General features: G+C 53.7%; 1 protein-coding gene across 1 annotated transcript in view; it reads left to right on the top strand.

Annotated features, from left to right (window-relative positions):
• DCPS (decapping enzyme, scavenger) overlaps nucleotides 1–22458 on the top strand; it is a 42530-nt gene that overhangs the window by 16185 nt on the left and 3887 nt on the right. Inside the window, exons 3-4 of the mRNA XM_065937389.1 lie at nucleotides 12275–12420; nucleotides 19272–19385. Of these exons, the coding sequence (XP_065793461.1) occupies nucleotides 12275–12420; nucleotides 19272–19385 (260 nt within the window). The remainder of the gene's footprint in view (nucleotides 1–12274; nucleotides 12421–19271; nucleotides 19386–22458) is intronic.

Raw genomic sequence — 22458 nt, forward strand, 5'->3', positions numbered from 1 at the left:
CTAGACTTCTGAATTATTTGAGACTGTAACCCTGTGATGTTCTGATAGAGATTGTTTAGGGCGTTAACCTTGTCCCCAGACAAACTAAACAAAGAAGCAGAGCATAAGTTTCGCCTGGGGATGTCTCTGGTGATCCCGTGGTTAAGACTCTGCACTTCCACTGCAGGAGCTGCAGGTTCAGTTCCTGGTTGAGGAAGAAAGATCCCACATGCCGCGTGGTGTGGGCAAACAATAGTAAAAATTATTTTTAAAAATAAATCAACCCAAAAGATGAGGTGGAACTGGGGCCTCTGGCTGTGTCTTTACTTCACAGCCTGGATGCTTGTCAGTTCATCAACAAGTGCTCTGTCCTCCCAAATACACTCACTCCAAACTCTGGAGGTTCTTCATACCTGCCTACAGTGCCGTACCTGGGAGATGCTGGTGAGGAGCAGGTGGCCATGGAGGGGAGATGCTGGGGTGGCGTGGACTGTGCCGAGGCAGCGCCTCCCACACTTGGCGACTGGGAGGCAGGTGGGGGCAGCAATGTGGGCAGAGCAGCAGAGTGGGCTCCTGGCATTAGCTGGGCTTTGAAATGGGGCTGCTGCTTCTCTTTTTTGTTAAAAAAAAATATTTGTTTGGCTGCGCTGTGCCTTATTTGCAGCATGAAAACTCTTAGGTATAGCATATGGGATCGAGTCCCCTGACCAAGGATCGAACTCAGGGCGCCCCCACCCCACCCTCTGCTGCATTGGGAGCATGGAGTCTTAGCCTCTGGGCACCTGGGAAGTCCAGAAAGGGGCTTCATTTTTTAAAAAAATATTTTTTTATTTGCCTGCTGCTCCTAAGTCACTTCAGTCGTGTCCAACTCTGTGCAACCCCACAGACAGCAGCCCACCAGGCTCCCCCATCCCTGGGATTCTCCAGGCAAGAACACTGGAGTGGGTTGCCATTTCCTTCCCCAATGCATGAAAGTGAAAAGTGAAAGTGAAGTCGCTCAGTCGTGTCTGACTCCTAGCAACCCCATGGACTGCAGCCTACCAGGCTCCTCCGTCCATGGGATTTTCCAGGCAAGAATACTGGAGTGGGGTGCCATTGCCTTCTCCACCGGGTCTTAATTGCAGCATGCAGGATCTTTAGTTGCAGCTTGCAAATTCTTGGTTGCAGCATGTGGGATCTAATTCCCTGACCAGGGATTGAACCTGAGCCTCCTGCTTTGGGAGCACAGAGTCTTAGCTAATGGACACCTGGCAAGTCCTGAAAGAGGGCTTCTTTAATGGAGCTGGGGAAAGGTGAGCGAGCCACAGAAGTCTCTCTTTGTCAGTAGAGGCCACCGAAAGATGGCAGAGTTCTGCTTTTCTCCCCAGGTGCTTCAGGGCTTCTGACACCAGCAAGCCAGGGTCCCCTCTAGGGCTTGGAGGGACAGTGGGATCAGAGCAAACAGAAACTTGAAGATGGGAAGTCTCTACCACCTGAGTAGAGTTCTTGACCCGGAACGGGCTCTGCCTTCCTCTCGGCTGTCTCACTGGCCTGTACTCATCCCCCCTGCCAGCTCCGCTCCGAGGGCCCGTGAGTGCAGCCTCCTGTGTGCCCCCGTCTCCTCCCCGCACAGACTGGAGCAGAAGCCTCTGTTCAGTTCTCTGTTTAGGCTTATGGCTTCCATGAGGCTGGGAAAAGCTGTTGTGTTCAGAGCCTGTGTAGAAGCAAATAGAGCCCGAGCGCCTGAAATGTGGCCACCACCAGGAGGCCTGTGTGTTCTTGTTCACTCTCTCTCAGAGGGGGCAGGGCGCCAAGACTCTGTGGCCGTCTTCAGACTCGAGTCAGCAGAAAGTCCGCTCTCTCAGGGCCAGTGGGCGAGGGTGGATTACCCACGGGATGGCTGCTCCACTTCAGACTGGGCGGCCCGGTTCTGATCCCTGCTTCTCCATGCGTGATGGCCTGGAGTTCCGGTAGCCCTGACTCCCAGGAAGGCATATGCCCGTGGCCTTCTCCTCCCTTCACCCCAGCACTCAGGCTGCCCTGAGGCTTGGCACCTTTGCGCCTCTCAGAGTGAAGCCAGGTGATGCCTTCAGACGGGAAGTTGAGATCGAGGCTGTGTTTTGGGACTCCTGAGTAGTCAGTCTAATAGCTCTTATAGGGCTAGTCTGCTGGACCGCAGAACGGTTTCTTCCTGCCCGTGGGGGAGGGTGTCTCGCAGCTCTAAGACCAGGACTGCTGGTTGGCAGTTCCATTACTGCATTAGATAGCAGGTCTCTCCCTTCTGAACAGAGGGACCTTTGTGGTGTACCATCCTGCTGCAGCCACCCCATCCCCGAAGGATGTAACCTCTGCGTCTGCATCCAGAGTCACTGAGTTTATGGCCTGGGCCTTCCGGTCTCATCAGAGCCCCCTCACGACCCTCCCGGGCCTGGGAGGACCGAGGAGGGGGCGGGGAAGGAAGCTGCCAGAGCCAGGATCTTGCTACCATCAGCATCTGCGTCTTCCCTGTCTCCAGCGGCATCTCTGTGCTTTTCACTGAGACGGATAATAAGCGGTTTGGAGTTTTGCTGTGGGGTGGTTGGAGCTTCCAGTTAGATCCCGACCACACCCTTCGGCCCTGTTTATCCTTGATCCGGACGGAGGTCTTTTCAGGCCTCACTTGAGTACTTCCAGCATCCCCCAGCGGAGGACAGTGCACACCCCGCCCCAGGCCTCCTCTGGCCGGCTCTCTGCTCACCATGATGCCAGGACTGAGGAACGCGTCGTCCAGCTGGGGGAGGTCCCCAAGAGGAGGAATGAAGCTGGCAGGTCCTATGAGACCCCTTGCTGGCCTCTCTTGGGGTGCTCCAGCGGGGGAGGGGGCCCTGCTGGCACAGGCCTGCAGCCCGTCGCCCGTGAGGCTCTGCGTGGTTCCTCTGCAGGGAGGGGCAGGGTGGGCTTCACACCCCGCTCACGCTTCGCTCTTGCCTCTCCCCTGCTCCCTTGGGCCTGCACATCTGGGTCAAATAAGTTGAAACTGGCCCACGATAATGAAGGGGGAGCCGAAGCCACAGGCCTGGCCGTAGCAGTGACCTCATCGTGGAGAAGCCGGCAGCCGTGCTGGAGAGCAGGCTTGTCTGAACATGTGTGTGGGAAGGCGGGCAGACTGTCTGTGGTTTGCATTTTCATGTTTCATGTGCAGCAGCATTTTCCTGGGGATTTGGCTAAGCCTGCTCTGGCAGAGAGCAAGAAAGACAGCTGCGCTCTCCTTCCCGGAGCCCTGCCTGCCTCCCATCTCCGAAAGAGATGGCCTTCATGTCTGGACGGGGTGGCAGGGCTGGCTTCAGTTATCAGAGAAGGGCATTCAGAAGACCCTCACCAAGGTGTGCCAGCCACGGGCACGCCGGCCCGCTCCTCAGGCTGCGGAGAGAGGGAGCGGGTGTGGACAGGGCTGGCTGCTGTCACTGGGGGCATGTTGCTGTGACCCTTTCCACCGCCACAGCATCCCTGCAGAGAAGGAACGGCTGCCCTGAGTCCCACAGGGGCTGCGACCACCCCGCCCCAGGCCTCCTTCCCCACTGTCCAGCGCGGTCAGACTGGGACGGGGCCAGGGCGCTTGGTACCACCCTCGAAAGTTGAATGAGCCATGGATCCCTGTTGTGAGTGGGGTCATCCTCGCTGGTCCGTGCTCCCCTCTGGAGCCCGCTCCAGCCCCGCCTCTGGCTGCACACCCTGTGGGGGCTGCTTAGACAGCCCCCCACCCCTGGAGGGGAGTGTGCCCCCACGTCCTGCCCTCCCGGGGGCACCATGGCCAGCAGCCCGTGGCCGGCCTCTGCTCGTGCCGACGTCCTCCCAGACCTCCCAGTCTGCAGCTCCCATCGTTCTGGCTCCTTGCTGAGCTCTTCCGTTTTGCTGACAGCTCTTCCTGTGTCTCCGGGAGGGGCTGGAAGGAATCGTGTTTCTCCGATCTGATAGGGCTGCTTTGGGGGGAAAGTGGCGGCACCACAAGTTTCTCAGGAAAGGGCCTGAAAGAGGCTGGCCCTGGGGCAGGGAAAGCCATCTTGCACAGAGGAGTCGGGCTGCTTGGGTTCAGGTCTCAGCCCCACCCCTTGCCGGCTGTGTGGCCTTGGGCAACTTACTTAACCTCTCTGGGCTTCAGTTTTCAGGGGCAGCTTATTTTTCTGTTCTTAATAAATGTGTTATAAAGTGATCCGTAATTGTCGTAGAAAATGGAAACAAAGTTGCTCAGTCGTGTCCGACACTTTGCGACCCCACAGACTGGAGCCTGCCAGGCTCCTCTGTCAATGAGTACCCTGAAAAACTAATTTTAAAAATTACAGTTACATTCAACTCGACGGCCCAGAGATAGGTCACATCTCAGAACATGTCCTGACTTTCTTGGACATTCTCTGGGTGCACTTGTGTGTGTAGTGGTCCTTGCACACACTCTTGTAACAGTAGCTTGGCATAGTATATATGCCAACACTGTCGTGTAGACCGTGTTACAGTTCGTGTCGGGTCTGTTTCAGGCACAGTACACCCAGTGCACGGAACAGTGTTTTTGCTCTCAGGGAGCTGATGTGCATGCAGTTGCAGGAGGGGAACATAAAGAACAAATAAATAGGCCAAGTGGCAGTAAATGGCTAAGAAGAAAAAATATAGTGTGAGGAGGGAGACGGACAGGGACCTGGGCTTCCAGTTAAAAGCGGGCAGTTCAGGTGCCCAGCTGCTTCCTTTAAAACCCTCACTCAAAATGGCTTCAAAGGAATTGCCTTTAAATAAAATTAACCCATGAAGACTTGAGGGAGAGGAGACAAACCAAGGAAGCGAATGGAGGAGGAACTGGCGTGGCAGGCTGGAGAGGGGAAACCTGAGCCGGCCAAGTCCGCTTCACAGGACTGGTCATCACTGGGGAGGTTAAAACGGAGGGCCTAGAGATTTTTGGTGTCAGTGGGGTCGAGGCACGGAAATGTAGAAGGTTAAGTAGAAGTCTGCAGATTCGGTGAACCCTGAGAGGAACCCTGCCCGTCCTCCCTCCACCCACCTGCTTCTCTTTCTCCTCATTCAGTGCTGTCTGCCAGACCCCTACCTCCATGTGTGAAATTGGAAGAATCTTCTGGGGAATCTGAGCAGCCCAAGAGAAGAGACTTCAGCTCTCAGGGGCTCCATCACGTGCAAAGGAATAGCCTGATGGTTATGAAGCTCTCCCGTGTCAGCAGGCTTCCCTCCAGCATCTTCACACTCTAAAATATGAGTGAGCAGATAGGCTGGTTGGCCAGACTTTTGAGTAATACCTCAGTTGAAAAAGAAGGGGCAAGAAAAAGGAAGCAAGGACAAGAAAGAGACGTGGAGGAGATAGAAGCTGTTCAGGGAGAAGAAATTTTCAAAGATATCGTTTATCTCAGAGAGAAATTATAAAAGCAAAGAAAGCAAAAGATAAGGTTAAACTCACTGTCGAGGTAGGAAACTTTATTTAAGTGTAGCTCATTATGTTTCCACATAGTCCAGGCCTGAGTCATGAAGTCTTCCAGACATGGAGATTAAAACATCATGGCAGGGGGGGAAAAAAAAAAGCAAAAGAACAAAATACTGTCAAAAAGGAAGTTTTTTAAAGCTCTTAGAAATAAAAATATGATGGAAATGAAAACAGAAGATGAACATTCTCTGAACAGTAGAGCAGAAAGACGTAGAGCTGGAAAATGGGAGAAAGAGGAAAACTACAAGATGAATCAAAGAAGTTAAATATCTAAATAGTGTTCCAGAAAGATAGGGCTTGAGAAAATGGGGAAGAAAATGATTGAAGAAACAGGTCCCAGATATGTATACCTCTGGCTGATCCATGTTGATATATGGCAGAAACTAATCACAATATTGTTAGTTCATTATCCTCCAATTAAAAATAAAATTTAAAAAAGGAAGGAATGAGTTCCAGAACTGAAGAACATGATTTTCAAGATTGAAAAGGCCTGACACTTGACCCAGCTTGATGGATGGAAATAAACCTGCTTTAAGACCCATCAGTACAATCAGGACACAAGGGACAGAGAGGAAAAAAACAGGTTAGTACAGAGGCTTGGGATCAGAGTTCCTCAGACTTCTTAGTAGCAGCAGCACAATCTGGAAGGTCACAGATTGCTTCCAGACGTGGAGGGTCATTGCTATCCTAGAATTCTCTCGTCAAGCTCTTCATTAAGCATGACAGTAGAATAAAGACCTTTTCAGATGTTCCAAGCCTCTCAGTGTATCTTCCGTGTGCCATATCGCTGGACACATCTAGGGTTTGTACTTTCGTTCTTGGTGCATGGTCCCCAGACCAGCGGTAGCATCTTCTGGGCACTTGTTAGACATGCAGGGCTTCCCTGGTGGCTCAGTGGTAACGAATCCACCTGCCAATGCAGGAGACCCAGGTTCGATCCCTGGTCCAGGAAGATCCCACGTGCCTGTGTGCCCCAACTACCGAGCCTGTGCTCTGGAGCCCGGGAGCCTCAACTGCTGAGCCCACGTGTTGCAACGACTGAAGCCTGTGTTCATTTGCCACGACTAGAGAAAGGCCCACACAGCAACAAAGACCAAGCGCAGGCAAAAATAAATATAAAATTAAAAAAAAGAAATGCCCTGCCCCAGGCCTCCTGATGCATGCTGAAGCTTGAGAAGCACTTCTTCAGCAAAATGAGGACAAACATGTGACAGAGGAAGATAGTGGATCCGGGAAAGCAAGGTACCCAGCACAGCAAGGGGGAGGGCCCCCCAGGATGGCAGTGCTCAGAGCTCCCAGGCCACAGCTCTGCAGGCTCGGGTCACGGGCTCCGTGATCACACTGTTGTTCTTGTGTCTGATGAATTTTAACATCAAAAGGAGACATTTATAAAAAGGGAAGTGGTGGTGGGTATAAAACTTGTGTGACAAGTTTATAGAAAAGTAAACAAGTAAATGTTAACTCTGTATAACAGAAGTTGTGCTGAAAGGAAAAATAGGAAAAATACTCATGGTGTATTCTTTAGCAGTGGACAGCATTTACATCATCATAATGGTGTTGATAATGCTGAGTACTGATTTATCCAACATTGCAATCTGGTTGTGTTGTGAGAATAGGGTAGAGAAGAGCACGTGTGTGCATGTACATGTGCCCTCACACTGTTTCGTTAGAGAGCTGGTTGTTGTTGTTCAGTTGCTAAGTTATGTCCGACTCTGTGACCCTGTGGACTGTAGCCCACCAGGCTCCTCTGTCCTCCACCATCTCCTGGAGTTTGCTTTGATTCATGTCCATTGAGTCAGTGATGCCAACTAACCATCTCATCCTCTGTCATCCTCTTCTTCCCTCAATCTTCCCCAGTATCAGGGTCTTTTCCAGTGAGCTGGCTCTTCCCATCAGGTGGCCAAAGTATTGCAGCTTCAGCTTCAGCATCAGTCCTTTCAATGAGTATTCAGGCCTGATTTCCTTTAGGATTGACTGAGAGCTGATTAAAAAAAAACAAAAACGCTAAATCCTTATCTTCCCTAATGGGAGGTTAGTAGGTAATAAAACTGAAAAATCAAAGTGAAACAAGGTATAAAAATATTTGTAATTTGGAACTGTGGAAGTATGAGACCAAAGAAGTGGCCGGAAGAGTTGACACTGGTGCTCAGGAAGAAGCAGAAGACATTTAAAAACAAGCTTTATTTGACTTTTATGTGCAAGATACACCTTAAAACTAAAACTAAAACCAAATTTGAAAAAGCATGTCCGAAAGGGAGGCTTTGTCAGGGAAGCTCTCTTAATAAACTGGTTATTTTTGAGAAATGGGCTTTAGAGGTTTTTTTTGTTTGTTTTTGTTTTTTAAGAATGTCAGCAGGAGGGCAGGGTCGGGAGATTCCTTGTTGCTTCTCTAGCCACTAGGAAATGCTTCTGGGCTGGGAGGTGCCAGGAACTTCTCATCCTGGGCAGGGGGCCCCCTTAAGTCATTTTGCTGGACGGGGTTGGCAGAGAGGGTGCCAGGCAGGTGGTGAAGCACCATCTGCTGACCTGCAGGGACCAGCATGTGGTGCCAAGGCCAAAGCCCAGCCCTGGCCTCAGCTTCCCTGTGAGTGGCCCGGGTACCAGAGTGAGACCCGCCTCACACTGGCTGTGGGGAGTGAGTGGGTTAATGTGCATACAGGGGTCAGAACAGTGGCTGGCCCTTCTGCTGGCAGTTAGCGCCCAGGGAGTAGAGGGTACCCACATCTTTTTATTTATATTTTGAAAAAAATTTCAACCTTATAGAAGCATTGTAGAAATAGTACAAAGGACTCCCTTAATAAAAGCTCTTCAGGGGACTTCCCTGGTGGTCCAGTGATTAAGAATCTGCCTTCCAATGCAGGGGACTCAGCTTCGATCCCTGGTTGGGGAACTAAGATCCCACATGCTGCAGGGCAGCTAAGCCCACACGTTGCAACTAGAAAGGAAGACCCAGTGAAGCCAAAAAAAAAAAAGGCTTTTTTTTTTATCACCTTTTGATAACGTGGCCACATTTCCTTTTTCTCTCTCCACGTACACATACAACAATATCTTGTCACCGTTACCTCTGTTATTGAAAAGTAAGTTGCAGACATGTTAGCCCCTCATCGCTAAGCATGTCAGTGTGTGTCTCCTAGGAACCAGAGTAAAGTGGTCAATTTGGGGAACTTTCACATTTATACAAAACCGTGGTGTGATGTGGAAACCATTGTTAATCTTACTGTTGTTTCAATGCCGTTTTCAAGCAGGAAACTTCCCTTGCCCCATCCTCCGCAGTCCACGATCCAGTCCAGTCTCCAGTGTCCTTTAATCTGGAGCAGTCCCTCAGCCCTAACTTTGACACTGTGGAAGAGCTGGGAAGCCACTTGTTGGGCGTCCCTGGGTTTGGGATGTGATGTCACCTTGCGATGGGATACAGGTTATTTTGGCAGGCATCCCATGGCACAGGCTTCCCAGGTGACCTCAGTGGTAAAGAATCTGCCTGCCAGTGTGGGACACTTGGGTTTGATCTCTGGGTCAGAAAGATCCCCTGGGGGAGGAAATGGCAACCCACTCCAGTATTCTTGCCTGGAAAATTCTACAGACAGAGGAGCCTGGTGGGCTGCAGTCCATGGGGTCACAAAGAGTCAGACATGACTGAGCAGCTGAGCACGCCCCACGGCACAGCCCAGGAGGTCTGTGCGGCCAGTTCATCTCACGGGGGTGATGCTCTGGTCACTGTGTGTCCCTGTCTGCAATTAATGAGTAATCTCAGGGGACTTGTTTTTGAGGCCCTGGGTCAATATCCTGTTCCCCTACATATTTTCATCTGATTGTTTGAGTGTTTATCAGGCCTTGACTCTTGACCAGATTCCTCATGAAGCTCAGTTGCAGGTCATTTGGATAAACACCAGAGCTTGCTTTTGGCTGCCAGTGAGAAACTTGGCATTGGGAAATATATTGACTTCTTTTTTTTTCCCCCAGAGAGGTATTATTTCATTTGGGATAAGAAGTGCACTTCCTGGGTTTAAAGTCTAAAAAGGTCAGATTCATTCTTTTGTTTGTTTGATATTTGCTGAGTGCCTAGAGTATACTGGACACACTTCCGGGTGCTGGGGATAATTCGGTAAAACACAGGTAGACAGACGTCCCTGGGGGGGATCAGACAGGAAACCTGTCCTCGGTGGTCAGGTAGTGCAGGGCGAATCCCAGGGTATGGTGAGGTCGGGGGTGCCTTGCTTGGATGGAGACCTGAGCGGGTGAAGCAGGGCAACACGTTCGAGGCCTGGAGATGGGAGTCAGTGCGGGTGTGAGGAGGTCGCTAGAAGGTCGCTAGGGCTGGAGCTGAGACGGCCTGGGGAAGGAGGACGGTCAGCGGGGTTGCAGGGAGGCCTGGGTGAGACTGGGGGACAGTGTCCATTCGGATGTCGGCAGCGAGGGCCTGACTGAGACCCGGCTGGGAGTGGTGGCTCCTTGGGGCTCAGAGCACAGCAAGGCGGGTCTCATCCAGGCAGAAAGGGAGCAGTTGAACGGGGCCTTTTCATTCTACCCTGCTGCTCCGGAAAGGACAGGAGGGGCCGGCCTGGCGAGGGGCCCGTCTCCCCACCTTCCCAGCGGCTCGGACAGTCTCTGGCAAGCCTTGGCAGGCGGGCATGCCTGCAGGCCCTGTGGCTTTCCGGCCTGGAATGGCCGGGGAGTCCTGGGCTGGGAGCCCAAGGCGGTGCGTTGCCAGTGGGGCACAGCTCTTATCCAGGTCATCCCTGCCCATCTCCCCGTGGGAGGGAGCGCCAGGGCTCACAGCCTTGGGCCCCACGCCCCACTCGGGCAACCCGGGGGAGTAAGCTGAGGACATTCGAGGAGGACTTTTCCGTGGGGGTGCAGGTGGGATGCCGTTCTGGAGACTTCCCATCCTCTGCTGTTTTGCGTCTCGGGTGCCCGAGGTTACACAGTCAGGATTTGAACCTGGCTAATGGATGTCACAATCTGGCCCTTCTCCACCAGACTACACTGCAAGGGGCCAAGGGGGTGATATCACATCTATTTCAGACAGTCCCCTGCCTCCTGAGATCTTGTTTGTGCTTGATCTTTGACCTCCGGCCTGTGACCCCGGGGCTATTAGAGGGTGGTGGGCATGAGAAGGGCCCCGAGGGTGGTGAAGAGGCCTCTGTGCCTCCCTTTCAGGGTCAGATCAGAGATTCCCAGGAAGTGGGGTGACATTTACTTAGCCCCTCCCGTGGTTTTGAGGACACACCTTGCTTAATGTTCATAGTCACACTGAAGGCTCGATTTTAGGACCGTCCTTAACAGATGAGGAAGCTGAGACTCCGGGTTAATCACACAGACAAGGTGGCGCAGCCGGGAATGGGAGTCGTGTGTCAGCCCACGGCCCCGCACGGTGATGCTTCGCCTGCTACACCTGATGGGCCAGCGCCTTTGGTCCTTCCGGAAGTCACGTGCTTGGCCTGGCGCCTCTGGATGCCTGCACTGGGCTGGCCTGCCGGGCCCATGGGCAGGGGTGGAAAGAGCACGGACCTCAGGGCGGGAAGACCGTGGCTCCAGCCCTCCTCTGCCCCGCGGCCCAGCCCCGAGTCCCTGTGATCTCTTCCCTCACCTGTGGAATGAGCTTCACCTGCATCCTCAGACCAGACGTGCACGTGTAGGTTGTGGTTCTCAGCTGGGTCTCAAGGTGTGTAGGCGAGCCCGAGAATCTTCTGGAGCGTGCGGTGCCTGCGCTGGGCGGCCCCCCTCTCAGGGGCCCCTCCAGGCAAACAAACACATATGAATCTGGTGTCGGGGAGGATGTCAGTCTTTTGAGAAACATCCCAACTGATTTTTAAGACACTGTTTCCTTTCCTGCTTTTAGGATCTACGTTCAAGCTGTTGCGGCAGATGTTAATAGAAATAGGGAAAAGGACTTAACCAAAACCAGGTGGTGCTGGACAAAAATCCTATCCTGGAGTCTCTTTAGGAAAACGACCAGGTTTCCTTGCAATGGACACAGTGGTTCTCAACTTGGGGGGCGGGGGCAGTCCCCCCCGGGGGGGGGGGGGCATTTGGCAATATCTGAGGCACTTACTGTAGTTGTCACAACTGGAGAGAGGGTTTAACTAGCACCTCGGAAGCCTGAAGTGCTCCTCAGTAGCCTGCAGGGCGCAGGACAGCCCCCACAGCAAAGGATTACCTAGGCTGAAACGTTGATGGTGCCAAGGTCAAGGATGAGTAACCCCGCGTTGAGAATAGCCAGTACTTAAATAGTGTTTATCATGTGTCAGACATTGTTGGTTTAAGAGCTCCACAGGTATTGACTTGCTAATCCTCCCAACCCTCTGACGTGAGCTGTTATTATCCTGAGCTGACAGATGGGGAAGTAGGGGCTCTGGGAGCTTAAACACCTGGACCCAGGTAGGGGTCCCGAGGAAGGAGTAGGCAGGACCAGGACTTGGCTGCCCTGGAGTCTGTGCCTTCACCCCCCGCATTAAGGGAATCTGTTTGACTTTAAACCAGATTTTCAGCTTTGGGTTCAGAAGGCCACACTGGAACGTTTGCTATCTGAGAAGAGTCAGAAACCTTTCATTCCTGTGTCCAGAAAGTAAGAGAGAAGGGCTGAAGTTAAGGATGACGGGGGGCCCTGTGATCCATCCATGAACATCTTATGTTTTCCATATTCTGGGAGTGATTCACCTTCATGAATTTAATGGCATGAGACACCTCATGGGAGTGGAACACAGGTGAATCATGACTTCTTAGCCTTCAGCTCCCATCACTGGGGAATCAGAGACGAGACGGGGGCCACCTCCTCCCCGTGGTGCCGTGGGGGCTGGAGGGTGGCAGGACTGGGTAGAGAGCGTGGCTGACGGCGGCTGGGGCTGCACTGTGTCTTTGCAGAAGTGAAGACAACCGTGGTTTACCCTGCCACAGAGAAGCACCTACAGAAGTATCTGCGCCAGGACCTCCACCTGGTCCGAGAGACGGGCAGCGACTACAGGAACGTCACCTTGCCCCACCTGGAGTCCCAGAGCTTGAGCATCCAGGTACCGGCCGCCACAGCTCAGGCAGGCCCCACGGGTCGGACGTGGAGTGCCGTCTCCGGGGCCAGCGTTTATCTTCCCAGGCATCGGTCGAGAAGGTCCCAGGGGCCAGCGGTGTCCCTGCCTTCACGCCGCTTACCTCATGTGCAGGCGTCAGATAGCACGCGAATGTACACGTAACCACACAAGGCGTGAGACTGTGAGTGCTGTGGAGAGGAATAAGCAGGATAAGTGGCAAAGAAAGCGCTGGGCTCAGGCGGTCATGTTTCACGGAGGACAGTCACCTGCATGGATAAGGGAATTGACGCTGGTCTCGGACACACCACCAAGGCAGTCTGGGATCTCAGAGCAGTCCAGTCCCTGGGAAGAACTTCTGGCTACTCTGTAGTAGCACTGATGCGATCTCAAGAATGGCTTACCCAGACCAGAGGTCTGTAAATGGGTAAACAAATGCTGGTTAGGTTTTCCCCATCCCGACGCCCCTTCCTGGTTTCACCTGCAGCTAACCAGTCTCCAGGAGTTGAGTCCCAGGGGAGAAACTTCTCCTCCCCTTATGCCCCCTGCATCCATTCTGAGAGGCAGGATCAGGAGGGAGGGGCTGGTGCACGGCCTCTTCTTCCAGGTCTGTGTTCACAGGTTGGAAGCATCTTCAGAGTATATTCAGTCCCTGGGCCAGACGCAAGGCTATTTCGCTAACAGGTCTGATTCTCTTTGGGTCTATGCCCAGCATCAACCAGATCCTTTTCTGAAATTGGCCCCATGTGCATGCTCAGAGTTAATATGATGGATGAGTTGTTTTCCTATCCTGTCTCTTTATCACTCACTCCTGTTCCCTGAGCATTTGTATGCATTCCAGCTGAGAGTGTGGCCACGGTGGGGCAGGGTGTCCTGATATGGGAAGCTCATGGCCATTTCTCCCAGGCGCAGAGGAAGAGGGGGTGTCCTGGGTGTGGGGTCCTGTGAGGTGGATTGTCCTTGGGAGGAGGACGGACAGGAGGCAGACAGGGGCTGAGGGAGGTCCCACGGGGAAGACCCGGCCAGGCTGTTAGCCATGGTCCCCACACAGGATTTGCACAAGGCTTCTCTAGCCCACTCTGGCTTGATTTTTTTTTCCCCTTTTTTAACAAAGACATCTCAGCACTTGCTATGTCTTCTAAGTAGGAAGGAAATTGGTCTCCATCTTCCTAGAAAGCGTCTTGGATCGTGAAACGGATGTCCTGGAATGTGTGTTTTGCTGCACTAGTTACACATATATGTGATTCAAGAGAGGAAGTCCTTAATACAGTTTCGGCGTGAGTCATATATGCACCTTCTTAAAGACCACTGTACATAGCCTCTTGGGAAATAACTCCGCTACTCTACCCACTTCTGTGTGACACGAGTGTTCATGTGTTCTTTATTATTTTAAATTGGCCGAGCTGTGTGGCTTGTGGGATCTTAGTTTCTTGACCAAAGATTGAACCCAGGCCCTCAGCAGTGAAAGCACCGAGTCCTAACCACTGGAGAACCAGGGAGTTTCCCCATGTATTCTTTTTCGACTATTTCTAGCAAGTTTACAAGCACTCGGCTTAATTGGCAATCAGTTCAGTTCAGTTACTCAGTTGTGTCTGACTCTTTGTGACCCCATGGACTGCAGCACGCCAGGCCTCCGTGTCCATCACCAACTCCCGGAGTTTACTCAGACTTATGTCCATTGAGTTGGTGATGCCATCCAACCATCTCATCCTCTGTCGTCCCCTTCTCCTCCCACCTTCAATCTTTCCCACCCTCAGGGTCTTTTCAAATGAGTCAGTTCTTCACATCAGGTGGCCAAAGTATTGGAGTTTCAGCTTCAGCATCAGTCCTTTCAATGAATATTCTAGACTGATTTCCTTTAGGATGGACTGGTTGGATCTCCTTGCAGTCCAAGGGACCCTCAAGAGTCTTCTCCAACACCACAGTTCAAAAGCATCAATTCTTCAGTGCTCAGCTTTCTTTATAGTCCAACTCTCACATCCATACATGACTACTGGAAAAACCATAGCTTTGACTAGACAGACCTTTGTTGGCAAGGTAATGTCTCTGCTTTTTAATATGCTGCCTAGGTTGGTCATAGCTTTTCTTCCAAGGAGCAAGCATCTTTTAATTTCATGGCTGCAGTCACCATCTGCAGTGATTTTGGAGCCCCCCAAAATAAAGTCTGTCACTGTTTCCATTGTTTCCCTATCTATTTGCCATGAAGTGATGGGATCAGATGCAATATATATTGTAATGAAAACTGACCTATTCCAGTCCTGTGGCCACTACTGAGTTTTCCAAATTTGCTGGCTTATTGAGTGCAGCACTGTCACAGCATCATCTTCTAGGATTTGAAATAGCTCAACTGGAATTCCATCACCTCCACTAGCTTTGTTTATAGTGATGCTTCCTAAGGCCCACTTGACTTCACATTCCAGGATGTTTGGCTCTAGGTGAGTGATCACACCATCGTGGTTCATGAAGATTTTTTTTTGTTTAGTTCTTCTGTGTATTGTTGCCACCTCTTCTTAATGTCTTCTGCTTCTGTTAGGTCCCTACCATTTCTGTCCTTTATTGAGCTCATCTTTGCGTGAAATGTTCCCTTGGTATGTCTAATTTTCTTGAAGAGATGTCTAGTCTTTCCCATTCTATTGTTTTCCTCTATTTCTTTGCATTGATCACTGAGGAAGTCTTTCTTATCTCTCCTTGCTATTCTTTGGAACTCTGCAGAGCTAATTGCCAATAGCTATTATATTTATTGAGCATCCCCTAGGTCCCAGACTCTGTGCTAGGGTCTGGAGGGTCACCAGGATAAGCACTGATAATGTCCCCACAGTCTTGTATGGAAAGTGGGCATGCAGTATAGTGGGATGAGCACTTCGGTGGTTAATACACCAGGTACAACTGTGACACAAAGGGAAGTGGTCAGCCCAGATGCTGGGGGGCTTCACTGGGGAGAGGATCCTCCGGTTGGACCTTAAAGGACAAAGAGAAGTTTGCCAGGTGGACAGAACAAACAGGGCACTGCAGCCAGAGCAGAGAGAAACTCCAGGCCTCGGAGGGCTGGACTCTGATGCGTTTGGGGAGCTAGCCAGAGAAGACAGGCAGGGCCCAGGAAGAGGTGTGTGCACTTTACCCAGGAGACCAGGAGTTCCCAAACCTGGCCAGTCGTCAGCATGGCCTCTTGAGGTTTTATAAAATTCAGAGCACAGGGCCCTCCTCGGTATCTCCTGACTCAGGATGGATCTGGGAAATCTGGATTAGGAAAAAATCTCTTGTCAGATTTGAGGATGAGTGCCATAGGCAGTAAGGGTCCTGTAAATGGTTTTAAGCACGTGGGTAATGTGATGAGATTTAAAGAAGCAGTTGGAAGTGGTGAGAGTGGAAGGAGGAAGAGGCAGAGGGGTGCTTCTTTTTGATTAAGAGTCTGGGCCTAGATGAGGGCTGGCTTGGAGCAGCAAGGGGAGGACCTGGGGTGACTCCAGAGGTACCTTGGGCAGGGAGTGGCAGATGGGAGAATGGTTAACCAGCACAGGGGCATGGACAGCAGAGTGGGTTTCCGTGGAGGACAGTGAGTTAGCTTGGGATGTCTCGGCACTTATGAGGTACCTAGAACAGCAACGGTCTGGAGCATTTTTCGGGCACCGTATTTTCAGCAACAAGCTTTTGGAGACTAGCTTCAGAGCCAGGCAACCTGGCCCCAGTGCCTGTGCTCTTAGCCATTGACGCTACTTGGATACTCAAATCTGAGGTGCTTGTAATTTCCCAGTTAAAAAAAAGAATGCAATGGGATGTCTGGATCCAGAGTCTTGGAGATCCATTTGTGAGCCCAGGGTTTGGCCTCTCGTCCTGACACCTTAGCGCCTCGAGAGCTTGTACTTCGTTTAAAAATAATGTTTGTTTTATTTATTTATTTTTGACTGCGCTTTGTTGCTGAGCGGGCTTCTCTCCAGTTGTAGTGCATGGGCTTCTCATTGCCACGGCTCCCTCTTGTTGTGGAGCACGGGCCCTAGGCATGCACATGGGATCGGTAGTTGCAGCTCATGCAGCTTTAGTTGCCTCACAGCATGTGGCATCTTCCCAGACCAGGGATCGAACCTGTGTCTGCTGCTTTGGCAGGCAGATTCTTAGCCGCCACACCACCAGGGAAGTCCTCGTCTTTCACTTTTGAGTCCCAGTTTCCCTGTCTGGAAAATGTGACGGACAGCACCTCCCTCCTGGGGTCCCGGCGGAGGCTGAGAGCCGGGCCACGTACCGCGTGCCTGCTGCTGTTCCCCGCACAGAAGAGGCGCCCGAGGGGCGGCCACTGTTGTCCACGCGGGGGGCAGTTGCGAGGAGGAGCAGGAGGGCTGAGACACGGCGGGGGCGGGGCGGCCGGAGGAGAGGGGCCAGAGCCAAGGAGCAGGAGGACAGGGAAGAGGGAGGAGAGAGGCTCCCGGGGCAGTTGCCAGCATCACCCACAGGGAGGACGTCACGCCCAGATGGGTCCAGAAGCTGCCAGTGTCCCCAGAGCTCCGTCATCCGTGGGGCCGAGGCTCCCGGGCTTGCTTTCCCAGGGTGTCCCTCCCCGTGACATCACCCTGTGATTCGTGCGAGTGGCATCGCCCGGTTCTCCTCCCGCGTCTGGGCTGAGCTGTCCTGTGAGTCCAGGTCCTTCCCGTTCTCCAAGGGGCCGTCCCCACATGGATGGCGTGGAGCTTGGTGGGCTCTGGGGCCGGACGCTGGGTCGGGACTGTGTGAACTTGGGTGCACGTCCTTGCATCTGCGGGCTCGCCTGGCCCCCGAGATGCTGTCATCACAACACGCCTTCATCACACCACTCCCTCCCAGCCCTCGGGCGCCCCTCCAGTCTCACACGTGGTTCTCTCTCGCCCCAGAATCAACGCACTTCCTTTGCTCTCATCCACTCTTCTTTTTCCCTTCCCACAGCTGGTCTTGCAGCCTCAGGCACGCCCAGCCTGACCTTTCCCAGCAAGTTCTCTATTTTCCGCTGCCTCCCTGGGCAGAGCTCTGTGTTGGACGCCTGTGTGAGCCTTTTCTCGCTTAGTCCTCACCGCAGCCCTAACCTGTGGGTATAATTAGCACCTCTTGACGAAGGAGGAAGCCACGGCTTAGATGAAATCACTTTGCAGCGTGCAGCCAGTTAGTTAGTGTTGGAGGTGAGAGATGAGCCCCATGTTGTTGGGCTCCAGAGCCCATTCATCCTCCCCCAGATGATATGTTGTTTTCTAGGTGGAGGCAGGAGCTGTGGGGGAAGGCAGGGCCTTGGGGTGGCCTGGCCTGCTGTGGGCTGGGCAACCCAAGGGCTGTCTACGCAGAACCACCATCCCCTCCCTCCCATTTATTTCTGGGAGACTTCCGATCAGGATCCGACTGACTTTTTTTTCTCAAGTGGCACATTCCTAGAGAGATGTCCAGTTAGAGAGGAGATGCTTCCCCTGGGAAATTCTCAACTTGCTGGGCTGTGCATTGCTCTGGCCCCAGAGTTGCACAAAGAAGCCATCGCGGGATGGCCTCCGGGTCTCACCAGGAAGTGGCATGGCCAGGCTTTCCTTGGGAAAGCCCCTCTTTTCTAGTGGGTTGACGTTACTGTGACTGGCCTGTGGGTCTTGTTGGGGGGCCTGGGAGGCCCAGATCGTCTCTAGCAGGTTCCCTCTGCCTCTTCCCTCTCTGTATCAGATGGTTGCACTTGGCCTTGGCTGTGCTGGCCGAGAGTGCAGGATGCGAACTTGGGGGGCGGTGGAAAGGGAGCCCGCAGGAGGTTGGGGGGACAGCCCTGGCTCTCGCTGACCCTGCCGCGCCAGCACTCCTGGTGGTGGGCTAAGGAGCCCCGTGTTGGCTGGCCGTGTCGGTGCCCTGTCCTCCCTTCCAGCCCTCGTCAGCTCGAGTGCCTTCCCGACTGTGGGGCAGAAGGGGCAGCTGGGTGAGCCCAACTCCGGCCCCCTCTCTGGCTGTGCAGCAGGGTTCACTATCAGATTTTGGGCAGGAAGGAAGTCACGTTGGCAAAGGGTTCTCAGCACTCAGGGGCAGTGGGATAGAGTGGGCTCCAGGGGTTGGAGCCCTGTGAGAACAGGGCCTTCATATCTTGACCTCCAGGCTGCAGGCTGGCTTCCTCAGAGAGGCCACCAGGACCTTCATGGTAAAGTGATGCCCTTGGGGTCCATGCAGTGCTCAAGGAAGGGTTCTTGAAGATGGTGGACAGCAGCTGATCAAAGGGCATGAGAGAGCTGGCAGCCCAGGGTTGACAGGAAGGCAGGAAGGGTCTGTGTCGTTGCCTCTCGTGTGGCATTTCTTCTGCTTTGTCGTGAAGGGTCCATGTCAGGGCGGGTAGAGGTGCTAACCCCACGGTCACAAGAATCCCAGGGGGGCTGGGAAACCCAGCACAGTTACTTCCAGAACACAAGCCCTTCCTTGCCATGGCATGTGGCAAGCTCACTCTGCAAAAGGAACTCCCAGCAGACTCTCTGCCCCGTGGTCCTGTCGGGGTGCAGGGACACTTCACCAGAGTCCCCTGGGCAGTGGAAGGGGATGCAGACCAGGCCTGTGAAACCACAGAAGAGGGTGTGCACAGGAGTGGCCAGGACGGGTCTAAAGCATGAGCTCCATGTGGACCCTTGTGGGGGCAGCTGTAGTGACCCCCGGGGGGATGGCCATGGTGTCCCCCACTGGGTGGCCGTGGTGGGAGAGGGGAGGTCTCCTCTGGACCCAAGAGCTGATCCCTGGAACAGGATGGCCTGAGTGTGGATCCCCTGAGCTTCCTGCCCCTTTGATATTGGGTGTCCTTCCCTCTCCCAGCATGGGGTGTCTCTTGGGGAAAGGGCTGGCCTGTGAGCCCCATCTCTCTGCCCTCCTTCCAGTGGGTGTACAACATTCTCGACAAGAAAGCTGAAGCTGACCGGATTGTTTTTGAGAACCCGGATCCATCCGACGGCTTTGTCCTGATCCCCGACCTCAAGTGGAACCAACAGCAGGTAAAGGATTTCGCGCGGCGCCTCTCTGGTCTCTGAGTGCCCCGCTCCAGCTGCTGCTCCTTAATCCTGCCCTTCTTCCTCCTGCTGGTCTCTTCTCTCTAAGCAGATTATAATTAACTGACAGGGGAGGCTGAGCTGTCTGCAGTGGGAGCAGCTACACAAATGTTTACCCCTCAGTGGGCCAGTTAAAGCCCCTTCTGGCTTACCTCCCACGCTAGGGGTGAGGATGGGCAGCGTTTGCGTCATGACATCACGGGCTACTCCATCAGCCAAGTGCGAGGCTTCCACCGTCCCTTCCAGGGGCGCCCGGAGCCCTGAGATGGACAGTTTACCCCTCTCCACGCCCTGGACACCAGCACGTCCAGGCAGGCCTGTAGCACTGGCTGGCAGAAACCATGGGGACCAGCTGGAGGAGTCCCCTGCACTGCCCGAGCCACAGAGGGGGCCTCCAGTGGCTCAGGCACCACCCCACTAAAGCCTCTCAGCTCTGCTGCCTGGCCCTGAGCGCCCCCCTCCCCTGACCTTTCAGGAGCAGGTTCCCCAGGAGCTGTCTTCATTCACACTGCCCCTCCAGTCCTCTGCAATCTCTGTGCACCTCCTCACCTCCTCCCGCATCTCACACCGAGAGGCCCATCCCCAGGCTTGCTAGCTATCGCCTCTTTGGGTGGACTGTCATGCCCCGAGAGTAACAGGAACCAGCAGGGCACCAGGTCCAGGCAGCGCTGTGCCCACACAGACTGGAGCTGGGCCCGGATAAATCCAGGCTCTCGGGCGGGCCCCTCTGGGCTCTGTGTTCCTCACATCATTGTTAGGTCTCCCGGGGACGCTAATCTGGAGTGGTGGCCCTTCCCGCCTGGGCAGACACCTCCCGTCTCTGCACCCTCCACCGAGCTCATCTGCATTCTTTTGGCTGGATGGAGTGGGTTTCCCGACCAGCCACACCACTCCAGTTGCCAAGAGATGGGGGAGCCGAGAGCCTGTGGCTGGGGTGAAGGGGACAGAATTCGGGCTCAAAGGCACAGGCGAGCCCGTGCCAGCTGTCTCCCGGGGCGGCTCATAGGACTTCCTGGATGTGGCTAGCGGGGGAAGGAGGAGGCAGGTAGGGAATCTGAAGGGAGTTTCCAGAGGTCTCAGCGCTGAGCTGGGAAGGTCAGAGGAGCCCGCCCTCCCCTCGGTGATGATGTGCAGAGGCCGCCCCCCCACCCCACACACAGCTGATCCCCATTCAGGCCGTAAAGGAAGGCAGCGGACCAGAGAAGGGATGAAGCCAGAGCCCCCGTGGGGTAGGGACGCTGGGGGGCTCTGCCAATCCCATCCGCTCCCTCGGGCAGCCCTGCACTGGCCGTTGTGACTCACACACACGGTGCAGGGAGGTGGGGGCAGGTGGGGGCTGCTGATAGGAGGAATTTGGACTCACGAGGTTCCTGAAGAAGACCTCGTGATTTGCAGGAGGTGGTGGCCCGAGAGCCACGTGGGGACAGCCGCAACCTCCCCATTAAAGGAGCCGTAATGCTTTGGCACCCGCGGCACCGAGGGTGGAAGTCCATGCTTCTCTTTACCTGGCACCGGCAGGCGTCCTGCCAGGCCTGCCCAGGGCACTGGCCACTATCTGTCCCCTTAAGAGAGGACAGGCTTCAGGCGCCACAGCAGGGTCCCAGCCACACCGTGGTGGGGTGACTCACCCTCGGGTTGTGAAGGGACCAGCTTGCACATCAGACTTTTAACTTGCTGAGTGGACAGGTGTGACCGTCCCTGACCTTTGCTTCATTACCACTTATCTCCTTGTGGTGCCACAATTAAGGGCCTTACATCCCTGACTGTGACAGAATACTGAGGCCCACGGCTCCCTAGAATTAAGCAGTGTGTCCAGCAGGGAGATGGGCCAGGCCTGGACTTCTGTCCTTCATCCTCATCCACCAAAGGAGGGCAGAGGAGAGGGCGGTCTGGCATGTGTGCTGAGGGGGCTTCTAGTCACCCTGGCGTCCCCTCGTGCTGCTGCTCTGCCCAGAAGCATGTCTTTTTCCCCTCACTGATGGCCCAGGGTTAAAAAACGTCCATCCATCCATTGGTCTGTCCGTCCATCTCACAAACATTTTGCTGCTGTTGTTTAGTCACTAAGTCGTGCCTGACTCCTCTGGTAGCTCACCAGGCTCCTCTGTCCATGCGATTCTCCAGGCAGGAATTCTGGAGCAGGTTGCTGTTCCCTTCTCTAGGGGATCTTCCTGACCCAGGCATCAAACTCACGTCTCCTGATTGCAGGTGGCTTCTTTATCACTGGGCCACCAGGGAAGCTCCACAAATATTGATCAGGTCCCTAATGTCTGCTGGAGATTCTGGCTCCCTGGAGACTAGAGAATCCCTTCTTCAGTTCTCTTTAGAGAGAACCTGTATATTTCTTTTCATTGTCTTATTTGAGGGTGTAGGGATTGGTCCGGTTAATACCCGTGCATGTGTGTTAGAAATTGGTTCATGTCCAACTCTTTGCGACCCCATAGACTGTAGCCCGCCGGGTTCCTCTGTCCATGGAATTCCCCAGGCAGGAATACTAGAGTGGGTTGCCGTTTCCTTCTCCAGGGGATCTTCCCAACCCAGGGATCAAACTCACATCTTCTGCATTGCGGGCAGATTCTTGACCATCTGAGCCTCCATGGAAGCCAACACCAACATGTACATGGTAACAGTACAACCAGCACACAGAGTGGGCAGTGAAAGTCCATTCCCTCACCCGACATTCCGCCACGTCCCTGCCCCAGAAGAGATGGTTTGTGTCTCCTCCATGGTCTCTACATATTATACATGTCAGCATGTATGTGCATGTTCATGTAGACACAGAGACACCTTCAGCTCATGGAATGTAGATCCTTGTGTCTAAGGCGCGCAGGCAGGAGCCTCGATCTCCGCATTTTCCTGAGGTGGAGCCATGGCTGTCCGGAGCTCCAGCCGTTCTCCATTTTGCCCCTCGCTAGGAGGCTGTTGCTTTGACTTTGCTGCCCTGCCTTAGAGTAGACAAGGTTGATGGCCTCTGTCTCCCCAGAGGGATTGATGTGCTGTCTTCTGGGATGCCAGTCTGAGA

Source organism: Muntiacus reevesi, chromosome 5, assembly GCF_963930625.1.
Source record: "Muntiacus reevesi chromosome 5, mMunRee1.1, whole genome shotgun sequence".
In the NCBI taxonomy this organism is placed as follows: Eukaryota; Metazoa; Chordata; class Mammalia; order Artiodactyla; family Cervidae; genus Muntiacus; species Muntiacus reevesi.